This window comes from Serinus canaria, chromosome 13, assembly GCF_022539315.1.
Source record: "Serinus canaria isolate serCan28SL12 chromosome 13, serCan2020, whole genome shotgun sequence".
NCBI lineage: Eukaryota > Metazoa > Chordata > Aves > Passeriformes > Fringillidae > Serinus > Serinus canaria.
In genome coordinates, this window is record NC_066327.1 from 8,083,379 (window position 1) to 8,095,810 (window position 12,432).

Genomic DNA, 12,432 nt, shown 5'->3' on the forward strand with positions numbered 1-12,432 from the left:
AAACAGCAGCACTGGAAGAGCCAGTTTCAAGACTGATCTCTGTTTCCTGTACATGGACTTATGGACTTTGGTGATTTTTTTTCTTTTTTTCTTTTCTTTTATTTTTTTGGGCCCATGAGAAAATGCACAAAGCAGAGGGTGAACTGATGGGTGCTGGTTTCAGATGGGAATCCCAAAAAGAAGGGCAGTGCTGCTGCTTGACTTGCATAATGCACTTAAGAAAAGCAGGATTTACCCCCAGGTTTTCTAAGAAAGCAGTTACTGGAGAGTGAGGCAGTGAGTCCTAAGGGAAACAGCAGAAAGGGAAATCCCTGAGTCCTGGGGGTCAGGGAAGGGTGACCTGTAACCTGAGAGAGAGTCACAAAGCCTTGTACAGGGAGGGACAAAGGTGGTCTTAGGGAAAAAAATACAAAGGCATTATGGCATGCCCACATCTCTTATCAATAACCAGGTTAATGCATATCTGTCTCCCAGCCTCTGCTCCTGTGTTCCTGTTCCTTTTGTTGACCTGCTGTAGGGTCAGACAGGGAATTAGCCATTATCTCCTTCCAGAATTGAGACCTTGACTTGTTTTATCTGTTTTACACAACACCCAGCGCACTACCAGGCACTCAGGCAATTAAGACCTAATCATGGTATAAATCAAGTAAATAAGTACCTGTCAACAGGTCATCAGGACTGGTGTTCCTCTTGGGCAAAGCTGTGTTCAAGGAGGTCAATGCAGCAAAATGGCCCAAGGCCTTCAAGGCAGAGTGTTGGTCAATTGCCCCTCATGAAGTCTCTTCTGCAGGGGGGACCAACCCACCCTGCCAGTTCCCATCTCCCACCCATTCTGCAGACAAGCCCACCAAAATATTTTGGTACTTCTGTTGATTTTTTTTTTATCTGTATAAAAAAATATTTAATGTTAAGAGTATGTTAAACATCACAGATTCCAACTGAGGGACTTGAGAGCTTTGCTTCCAGTTTAAAAGTGGATGGTTTCTGAACAGGCACGTCCTTTCAGAAAGTGAAAATATTGAGAGAAATACTAAAATAAAACTGCATTTCTATCCTAGTGCTGTTTAACCACAGTGATGAATGGCAAATGCATCTGATCTTGACATTGGTGTCTTAGTGAGCAACCAAGGATTATTTTTTCCATGATTCTACTGTCAGAACATCCTACTGACATATGAGTGTATAAGATAATGAAAAGATCATTAATTCAATTTCAATCAATTCTGATTAATCGCCATGATTAATTGATAATTTAGTAACTAGGAATTAAGTGTGAATTGGTGGAGAACCAAAGGATAGTGAAATAAATTGCCCACAAGGAAATGTAGTCTCTTTTTGACAAAGTTGAAAGGCAAATATGAGCTGAAACATTTTTTTGAGTATATATAAAATTTCTGTGTTGTAAAAAAAAAATATCAGAGTAACAAATGTGCAGCACTTTAATGTCAGATTTGACTGTCATTGGAACTGTTCACAAGTAGTGTGGACAATCTAAATTATACTTCATTTTCTAAGTATGATATATAACCATTAGGATACTTTAGAAAAACACATCACCGGAACTTGGGCTGGACAGGGAACAAAGGGAACATCTTTGGAAGGTCCAAGTGGGATTTTTTCAAGTGAATGTTATTCCAATACTTTGCAACAAACAGGAAAAAGTGAGGTCTGTTACACATCTTTCACAGCCTATATATAAACCAGCCTCAAGAATATTTACCTGAACATATATATACATGTTTGTTTTTTTTTTTTTAATATTCTTAAAAAAGTAATATTTGCTTGATCTATGACACAATGAACATCTCTACAGGGAAAACTTACCATAGGCATAATAAAATACTCAAGAAGTCATAAAAGGTAACACGAGAGCAGTGTTTGGCCTTGGTAAAACACATTTAGGATGGCTGCAATGTATGGATACAGCTTTGTTCAAGAAAGGAGCTGTGCATATTTAAAAGTACTTTCAAAGCTGGTCTTCTCCTTTCTTTGACATGGGAGATGTTTCCTAATGGGATGAATACAAAATCATGGACACCATGCATTGCTGAAGGAAGGCTATGCCCATCTGTTTCACATGTCCATGTTGCAATGATGGAAGAGTCTAACTCCTATGGCTCATAAGTGAAAGAAATGTAGGATTCAGCACATGGATGTTGAAGGACAATTTCAAGGACTCCATGGTTAATGAATTCATAGGATTCACCTCCCCTTCTTTGTCTGTCGGAACAGATTTTTATATTCTCTATAGAACTGAAATGGTGTAAAACACCTCAGGTCTACAGCTACGCTAGAATGCTGCTCTTCTGATAAACATTTAAAGCAAAGATTGCCAGTGTTATTCTGTTTCCTTCTTGCTTAAAATCCCTCAGTGTGTGTTGTGGAATGGGTGGCTTAAAGCATCTGTGGAGGGAAATAATTACACCACTACCTATCACTGCATGTGTTCAAGGGCAGCTTTCTACAGACTCTGGGCAACAAGGTCCTTGGCAAACCAAGCTGGGTCTGTCCAGAGGCCAATGAGTGGCTCCAATGCCACTGATATTTTACCTGCAGAGAGGTTTCACCCACCTGAAGACCCCATTTTCCAAGTGATGGTTACAAGTGCTTGGATGGCACCACTTCTTGCCTGGCCCTGCTGCCACAGCTGCTTTTGCCCTCATTACTTCATGGTGATGGATATAGAAAGTTAGAAAAATGCAAATAGAAAAGTTTTTTATATCTTCCAAGTGTGCAAATAAATGGCTGTATGTTTTTATGGGAACTCGACTGAAATTTCTCAATGCCAGCTGTTGCATTCTTGGATAATTCAGCTGCTTTTACATGAATGTCTTTGCTCATAACTAAAAGATAATTGACTATAAACAAGTGTACTATAAACAGAAAGGAAAAAAAACACCAAGAAAAATTGTTTCCTGGTTGTTCTGAAAAGAAATAGGCAAATTAAGGCTATGACTAGAAAATGAGTGAGTTTTCTATTTAAAATAACCTCTGTTATTTTAACTGTTATTTTATGAAGAACCAAGTGATTCCAGTGCTCCTAAATATTTACTGAGGGAAACCAATGATTTCTAGAACTGCTGCTGTCTCCTATGGGGATAACCAGAACTAATTCTCTACCCCCACAGAGTAGATTTTGCATATTGTTCCTGAACTGACCACACTCATGAGCTGTTGAAAGACTAATGCCACCTTCTCAACAAAATTGTTTACATAAACTCTGACACCCTCCCCCCCCCCCCCCCCCATCAGTATTTTCCAGCTTTTACCCAGGCCTGGATGGGTAATGGCCTGGATATTTCATGGCAAGTTTCTCAAATACAATCACACAAATATGCACTGGAAGAGGGGGGGACTCATCCCATTGCCTTCAGTAGGACCAAGAGCAAAATGAAGTGCAGAAGCAAGCGAGCTGACAGTTACTATTTCTGTGATGCCTCCTTCTGGAATCACATCAGCGAATCCTCTCAAAGCCATCCTGCAGAGAAAACTGATCAGTTTTCATTAAATCCCTCTCCTAGGTTTCTCTGGGTTGAAAACTACTCTGATGTTTACTTTCCCTCATCATCCAAAGGTGAATATTCAAAGGTGAATAGTCCTCGCTGTTTCTGTCTCCCTGTGCTGGGGTGGGGTAGTCAGTGCAGCCAACAGGCAAGGGACACAGGGAAGAAAACCAATGCTTGGACATATCATAAAAGCTCCTCAGTATGGAAAGTCAAAATCTGTTTTGTTCTACAGAATTACTAGGTTTTGTGGCTTCTATGATATCTCAGTGGAGATATTATTTGCTTCCCAGCATTTTTCTCATAACCACAAATCATACCCACAAATAAAAAATATCCCTTCAAAACCACTTCCTATTAGCAGAGCATACTTTATATTATAAAACTTGCAAGTAGACCAGTGTTGTACCATGAAGCCTATACAGCGTTTTTTTGTCTTTTTGTTTTCCCAGTGTAAAAATATACAATGCTACTGCTCATGTCCTGCAGTGTAAAGGTCCAACTGGTCCTTGCCTGCTGAAGGCTCCACTGCTACTGCCCTTTCATACCTCCCCAACCCAGACCACTGTGTTACCCCTCCTTATACCTGAAACCTCACAGCGTAACGTGTTTTGCCTCCCGTTTATAACAAACAATGAATCTTTAGCTGGTGTAATGAGATACTGTCCAAATAATCCACTGTCTTTCATAATTCTGTTGTAGCTGCTCCAGGGCCAGTCTTTGGACGTGATAGGGTCCTTTAAATTCTTCAGTACATTCATCCTCCCCGTTGCCAGCTCCACAAAAAGCACATCAGTTTGCAGACGCGAAGTAGCGTATACATAGTACTGATTGCCTTCAGTGAACGAGGGTTGAAATGTCAGATCGGACACGCGTACGTTCGTTTTCAACTCATAAACCAACTGGATTTCCCCCCGGACAGTGAGAGCCTGCACTGTGACGCTGCCGCTGGCCCGGTCGGCGCTGACCAGGTAGCGCCCGTCGGGTGAGACGTGGGGCGTGCCCGCCACGCGGCCGTTGGGGCCGACGACGGCGTCGGTGACGCTGTCGATGACGAGCTGCGGGGCGGCGCCCGCCGCGCGGCTCCTCCTGCACTGCACGAAGTAGTAGCCACCCAGGTGAGTGTAGGCCATGGCCTGAGGCACGCAGCCGTAGGCCTGCAGCGGGATGGTCTTGATGTGGGTCACGGTCTCCAGGTCGATCTTGTGAACCGCGTGTTTGGAATGGTTGAAAATGAAGCCAAACCTGAAAAGGAAAGCAAGGCACTGAGGTCACCTCTGGAGACGTGGTGACATGCTTGAGCAAAGACAACGGTCAGCAGAATTGGGAACTTTGACTCTGTTGGTTTTGGGAGTGTGTGCAATAATGCTGTCTCTTTTTGTAAGAAATGTCTTGATTTAGTGCTTTTAAAACATCCTAGAAGGAGAGATATATTTCAGTTCAAATCAGCAACCTGATCCTGGAAATCTGAATATTTCCTTAGCTGTTTGAATCTTTGAGAGCCATATTCTTTTATTGGGATTTAAAAACTGGGCATAAAATACTGGGTTACGCAAATGAAACAGCAGCTTTATATTGGGAACTTATTTGGAAATTATTGGGAAGACAAATTTCTATAGAAGTGATATCAAGGTTTGGGTGTTCAGTAGGCTAACACTGACCAGGGTTTGTATTTATTCTGTCTGAGATTACAGTAATGAAATTCAATATATACACAAACATTCAATCCCAAAATAGAAAAGCATTCAAAATAAAGCATATTGCTGCCAGGTTGAGGTCAGAGAGTAACTATATATACTAAGTATAGCTGTGTACAATATAATGTATAACTACTGAATGAAGACCATATCTAATCTCATCTCTTAACTGGTAGCACCAGAGGGAAGCTGTGGTTTGTGTTTGGTACCCGTGGTGCCTGGGAACCACTGCAGGAGATGGCAAGGCTGGGTGCAGAGCAGACTCTTAAAAACCATCCTGCCAGCCCAGGGAAGGTGTAAAACATTTCTTGAGGAACATAACCAGGGTGCCCTGAAGATAAGGGGTCTTTATTTTCTGTCTCAAGACAGGGCAAAAAACAGTGAGCAGAGGATAAATGTTCTGTAAAAGATATATACTGCAGCACGTCTGACCTTTGCTGAAGACAAGAAAAGGTCAAGAATAGCCAAGAAAGGTTTCTGCTTAATTTGAGAGGGAGCCCTTAGAAACAGCCTGCTTGTGTTCCACTGAATTAACTGACACTGACTTAAAAAAACTAATTTTACATCAACTATCTTTTCATCCATTCAATGCAGAGAGGGGGAAATGAAGTGAGTGCTTAGTGTTGTATCTCTTCCTCAGAAGATGTAAAATTGCCTCGTGAAATGTGGAGAACAACGTGCCTCTGTGCAGAAAATACATATTTTGCTTGAAACACTAGGTTTATTTCTTTATTCTTAATCCATCTGTCAATGAGACACTCAGCAATGATTTCACTTCTAAAGAATGAGCCAGTGTAGTGTTTGATCCCATGAAAATCACTGGGCTGAGCCTTTCATTTCCCCATTATACTCACATCCATTAGAGGCTTCACAAAGTATCTGCAGTGGAGAGTCGTAGTGCACTGTGTGTGTGGAAATTGGATATGACACTTGTATTTCTCCTGGATGAATGAATTTTAAGTACACTTTAAAAAGTGCTTTCCCTTACAGCTCTTTTTTTTTCCCAAGACTTCCTTAATACTTGGCCAAATGCCTGAAGAACTTAGGAAATTATCTTTATCATAAACTTCCATTTAAAGAAGTGGGTCAGGATATATTTTATGTTCCCACAGTGGCAGAAGAGGCTCAGCCCTTTCATGAAATCTGTGATCTGAAATCTCAAAGCAAACCTTGCACTTAGAGAGTTTTTAATAGACAACAGTCTACCCTTGGAACTAATAAAAATGGATACATTTCTAGATATCCATCTAAAATAAGAGCTGAAATACATATGCAGGAGTATTTGCATACAAACATTATTTGGCTAGTGGAAGAAATTGCTTACATGTTCACCTTCCTGGGAAAGGCTGGTACTGCCATTTATTGTTTCTGAGTGGAGAATTTAGAATATCATCTCAATGAGTCTCATTAGCCTGCAAGCAATTATTCTTTTCTGTGCTGAGGGTGAGAGAGAATGGACAAAGATCTGGCCCTGAACAAATGCAACAGGAAATCAGGGACAGCATCTGCAGCTTTGCATATGGAAAACTATGGACAGTAATCTATATTTATTATTTCAGCCAACTAATCACACAGAAGCTAAAGGACAATTAAACAAAAATGTGCAACTGTTGCACCTTCCTGTCTTTGAATCCAATTCTCACCTTCTCAGCTCAGGCTTTAACATTCAGCAGAGTCATCTACCTCCTAGCACTACTATTAGCCATAATGAAATTGTGAAAGAAAACTAGAAAAATGAAGTAGAGAAAAATTACAAATGACAGCCATGAGGCATGCATCATTATTTAGTGTTTCAGCAGGCAAAATTATTTATTTTGGAACAGATTCAACACATAATCATTTTAGTTTAACCCCTTCTCTTGGTGTTTCCTACAGGAAACCTAAGATGACTGTAAAGAGTTACATATAGTTTTTTGAGTGTTTAACTTAGTTAAACTCCATAGAGGACAGAAGATGGTAAACAGTTGTTATAACATGGAAATAATAGTATAAATTGCTGTGCAGTTATCATCAATTTTGATAATGTTAATGGGAGGCTTCCTGTGCCTGCTGGGAAGCAGCCAGTATTACTCCAGGTTATTAGTATGTTAGTTACACAACCTCATTAACCACTACATCACATTAACATTCAAAACTGATAGTTCATGGAGGTTTGGTTTTTTTTATCTGCAGTGCACACAATTTTTCTTCTCCAGCCATAAAGCTCACACAGAGATCCAATACTAGAACAACTTGGGAGCATGTGAAAGAACCACATCTTATGCTTCAGGCACAGTACATTTTTACCACTTCAAGCAATACATCCTTGACACAGATTTCTGCTCAGATCTGTAACAGTTTTGTGGCAAGTAAGGTGATTTTTGGGCCATCAAACTCCTGGCACAAGTAAGCCAGGGCAGGGTGCCATAAGCTGCAAGGAGGGAGGGCTGACTAAGGGGAGGTTTGAATGCCTGTGCATGGTCTAAGGGAAGTCCAGGATTGTTTCTTGCTGTTTTACTGATTAGCTGAATAACTACTGGCAATTTCCTCAACCATGTCTCCACTTCATGTGTGAAAATGGGGATAAATGTAGTTAAGATTCATCACAAATTCATTTATTCATTCACTCCTTCATTCACTCACTCATTTCTTCATTCATATCTGTAAAGTGCTTTAAGGTCATGAGAAAGGAGCAGCATGGTCACCATTATTATTCATTGAAAGAATTTCTCACCTAACATGATTAATAATAAGATTTGTAGGTGGTATAAAAAAATCATCCACTCCTTCAAAGGGTGTGTGGATAACATGGGGATCCTCTGCAGTGCTTGCCTCTGGAATCACCTACAATAAATACACACAAGGTTGAGCACAGGATAAGCACTGAGTAAGGCAGAAAGGTAAATACAGATTAGAGACATGCACAGTACTGAGAGGCTCCTTCCAGGCTGTAGTAGACTCAATTGATTTAGGATTTCAAAACACTGTTTGGTGTAGTTGTCTTGAAAAGGTGTGCCAAATTGTGTACTTACCTTACTTACCTTTGTAAGGTAAGTACACAATTTGACTCTTATAAGTTGTTTACATCTGGGGAAAGAGCAGTCAAGCAGGAGCTGAAGCAGTATGACACCAGTAGGACCACAATAATTTATCCCTCACTGTCTAAAGTAAACATTTACTTCATGGTCATATTTATTAATCTCACTTAAATGCACAGTGATAATTTACCACCCTGAAAGAACCAAACACAAATTTACAGCAGTTAATTACCACTTTGAAGGAGAAAAACTGTTAATCCATCAATATAAAGTCCAGGGAGGAGCAGAGAAGTTCCCTTTGGCTGTCTCCTGGTCCTGTCCTCCAGTACAGCACAGATCTCCATGCACAGGGGAACTCAGCTCCTCCAATGCTCCAGAAAGGAAAAGCTTTCAAAAATTAAAATGTTAAATGCTCAAATTGTTTGCTGGGTTTAAGATGACTTTAGTCCATTCATTAGGACCTTCTGCTGCTCTAATCTGCAGCAGTTGTTGCTTTGAATTTATAGCTACATAACTCATGAAAGACATGCTAAATCCCTAAAAGGTTTATTTCAGACAGCTGTTCTGGTCATGCCATTTAGATTTCTTCCAATTAGATTGCTCAAGAAGGATGCCCAGCCTGGCACAGTGCTTTCAAGAGGCCAGACATTTGCTTCCAACAAGCCAGTAATGGCCAAACAACAGCATCACCTTAGCTGGTTGCACAGGCAGTTTGATAAATCCCTGACTTCCAGAGGAGTGGAAATTTAGATCAACCTCTGCAGCTGCATCTTCATTAAAGGAAAGTATTTTATTGCATGTCTGCAACTGAACACTGCAGGTTTTAAGAAGGAACTTTGCCCAATTAGTCACTGCCCACCTTTTAGGAAAGAAGGTCAGAAAAAAGAAAGGATCTGCTGCTGATGATGCTAATCTCATCTCTATGTGTGTAACTGCACATCATAAAGGTAACAGAAAGGACTATCTGAGACCTGGAACCTTCTAACAAGTTTCCAGCTGTGCAGATGGTGTGTTCTCCCTAATAATGACATGCTTGTGCCATCTCTCCTCTAATTACAGAAGCTTCTCACAGCTGGATGGAAGAAATTAAGTCAGAAAGGGTAAAAAGAGCCCATTTTGTCTCCTTATACCCTGTACAGGAAACTCAGATCCCCAGATGAGACAACCTGGTGCTGCTGCCCTGGAAACCTTCATTTATGGGCCTCCATTCTGGTTTTGGCATCTTTTCCTGAAATTGCCTGTGATGAGTAGCTGTCCAGTCTCTATTACTGACAGTCAGCACTGGATGGAGCATGTGGATGGTGGGGATGGCCCATTCCATCTTCATGGGGCATTATTTCCAGCAGAAGCTTTGGGTAGCCTCACAATTAATGCAGACTCCAACTTGTTGGTTTTTAGGTCAGAAAGCACAGCCCCCCTTTTGCTCTGCCTGCTGGGGAATGTTTTAATGTAGATTTAGCAGCAAACACTTCTGGCAGAAGAAGTATTCACGTGACACCTCTTTCCAGAAAGGCTGGGCAGCAAGTGCTAGAAAACCACCACCAGAGAATGGGATGTCTGGATGGATCAAATCAGATCCATCAGCTGGTGTCAACTCTGTCATACAACATACAGCAGCAGAAAAATGCCCCACTAGATGGCAATTCTCCACGTTCTCTGTACTGTCAACAGAAGAGTAAATCTGCCAAGGTGACGCAGAAGTGGAAACTAATTTGGCTGTCCCAAGTCATGTGCAGAGCTGTGTCCCAGTGTCACTGTGGGTCTGGTGGTGCTGAGCATGGAGGAGGGCCACAGATATCACTGGCACCCCTGCACTGGAATCACTAACACCCAATAACACAATTTGTCCCCGAGGTTTTACTTCTCTTGGTTTGGTTTTTTCTTCATGCCCTAGAGAGCCTCTTCTTGCATTTTACTGTGAAACACTCACAGAATCAAGAATTGATGAGGATAGAGAAGCCTTCTAAGATCACAGAGCCCAACTATTTCCCCAGCACTGCCAAGCCCAGCACTGAACTGTGTCCCAGGTGCCACATCTGCAGGTCTTTTCAATCCTTCCAGGGACAGTGACTCCGCCATTGTCCTTGGCATCCTTTTCCAGGGCTGGAGAAAGTTATCAGTGAAGAAGTTTTTCCTAATACCAACCTCAGCCTCCCATGGCACAACTTTAAGCCATTTCCTCTTGTCCTATCCCTTCTTACATGGGAGAAGAGACTGACTTTTACCTGGCTCCAACCTCCCTTCAGGGAATTGTAGAGATTGATAAGGTCCCTCCCAAGCTCCCTCAGCTGCTCCTTGCCAGACTTGTGCTCCAGACCCTTCCCAGCTCTGCTGCCCTTCTCTGGACACATCCCAGCACCTCAATGTCTGTCTTGTAGTGAGAGCCCAAAGCAGAACCCAGGATTTGAGGTGCCTCACCAGTGCTGCAGAGCACAGCACTCTTGTCCTGCTCACAGCCAGCTGCCAGCCCTTGCTGTGTAACTTTTTGGCACTTGGCTCTGTCACCAGTCTTAAAACAAATCAGACCTTGGCACAAAGCAGCCCTGCTGTCAGCCCGTGGCACAGTCATTGCTCAAAACCAAATTAAACAGCAGGAAAAATATGTGAGGATGGACAGAGGAGGGATGAGTAAAGCTCACTGGATCTGCAAATGAAACAGCAGCTTTATATCCAGACCATTAAATGTGGCTAATTACCTGCAACCCACCAGCCAGCAGGAAGAGCAGAGGCTCCAAAGTGCAAGGACTTACCTGCAGTGTGGGTGATGATTTCCTCATGTCCCCCCAGCTGAGCACCCACACTTGGTCGTGGGACTTGTCATAATGTAATTTGGTTGGTAATGGGTCCACATCCACGGACTTAAAAAAACCCAGAGAGAGTTATTTACACAGTGACTCAAATGAACATGACAAAGATCACATCAGCTCCCTGCAGCATTCTCATGCACCACTCTTATGTTCCTGTGCAGCTTTGCCTTCAAATCAAGTGGGGGATCAGCAGCAGTTGGAAAAATTGGCTGTTTGGTGCCATTTTCTGGGTAGAAATCACTCCATCTTATGCTGTTACATATAGCCACTAGAGCAAGGGCCAATTTCTGCCTGAATTGTACCCACACCAGCTCTTTCCATTTATGAACATTCTTTCCAAACTGCTTACAACCCAGGTCAGGCAGCTAAGCCAGGAATTCATCCCAGTGTTATTTTACCAGACTCATTGTAAGCTTGGCTGCAGAGGCAGCCCTGGGACTGTGATCTCCAGCCCACAGAGGAGTTTATTCTGCCAGTGAGGTCACAGAACAGTGAGCTCCATGTGATAACACTGGTGAAAGCAACATAGGCCCAGCTCTTTATTGATCAGCAGATCCTTGCCCAGCAGATCCACTGGGCAAAGATCTGATTTTTTTTGTCCTGTATCAAGTCTTTTGTCATCAGTGAATAATGTGTTCACTTGTAAGTACCTGTATGGCTTTTTGAGTCTGGATATCAATTATCATTACTCTGTTCTGCTTTGGCTGTGTCACATAAATGTACTTGTCTCTGACATTGACTGCTGAAGCCCAGAGGCAGGACTGAGTGTCTTCTCCTTCCACTCTAGGACAGATCTCCTCCTGAGGGGTTAAAAAAAGAGAAAGTTTAATTTTTACAAGTTCAGGGCCTGGAGCAGCAAGAAGCTTAGCCTTGTAAACTGCAGGAAAAAAATCCCTGGGGAATCCATTAGGATGATATTTCTCTCCTTTCTTTCCTGGAAAATATGAAATAATTAATTTATCAGGTACCACACTTCAGCCTGGCTCTATGCAATGACATTAAACAGCTGGACCTCCTGCAAACCTATATTGAATTCAAATAACCTCAGAGCCTATGGATTGATCTTTTGAAGCACACTGTGGTTCATCAAGACTTGCATTGTCAGCATTTATTAATAACAGAACTATCACTCTGTGCTTTGAAAGAACAGTGATTTACATTAATTGAGTCACTGCTTTATATTTTTCATAAAGTCTTAATTTTCTGCACAGGAGTTTGAAGAGTCACTTTTGGTCTCACCAACAACTCTCTGCATGTTTGCTACTTCTCATTGCTCTTCCTTCTGTCAAGATGCTTTATTTGGAAGAGCATTTGTGTCAGATCAGGCTTTGGGGAGGAAACTGGGGTAAAATGAGAATGAACACATATAAATTTCAGTGAGCACAACTGTTGATTTTAGACCTTGTGT

General features: G+C 41.8%; 1 protein-coding gene across 1 annotated transcript in view; it reads right to left on the bottom strand.

Moving 5' to 3' along the window:
- Positions 1-4,045: 4,045 nt before the first annotated feature.
- The window catches only part of FSTL4 (follistatin like 4), a 203,170-nt gene continuing 194,783 nt past the window's right edge, over positions 4,046-12,432 (bottom strand). Inside the window, exons 12-15 of the mRNA XM_050979863.1 lie at positions 11,675-11,824; positions 10,968-11,075; positions 7,914-8,023; positions 4,046-4,748 (exon numbers count right to left, since the gene is read on the bottom strand). Coding sequence (XP_050835820.1) covers positions 4,046-4,748; positions 7,914-8,023; positions 10,968-11,075; positions 11,675-11,824 — 1,071 coding nt within the window. The remainder of the gene's footprint in view (positions 4,749-7,913; positions 8,024-10,967; positions 11,076-11,674; positions 11,825-12,432) is intronic.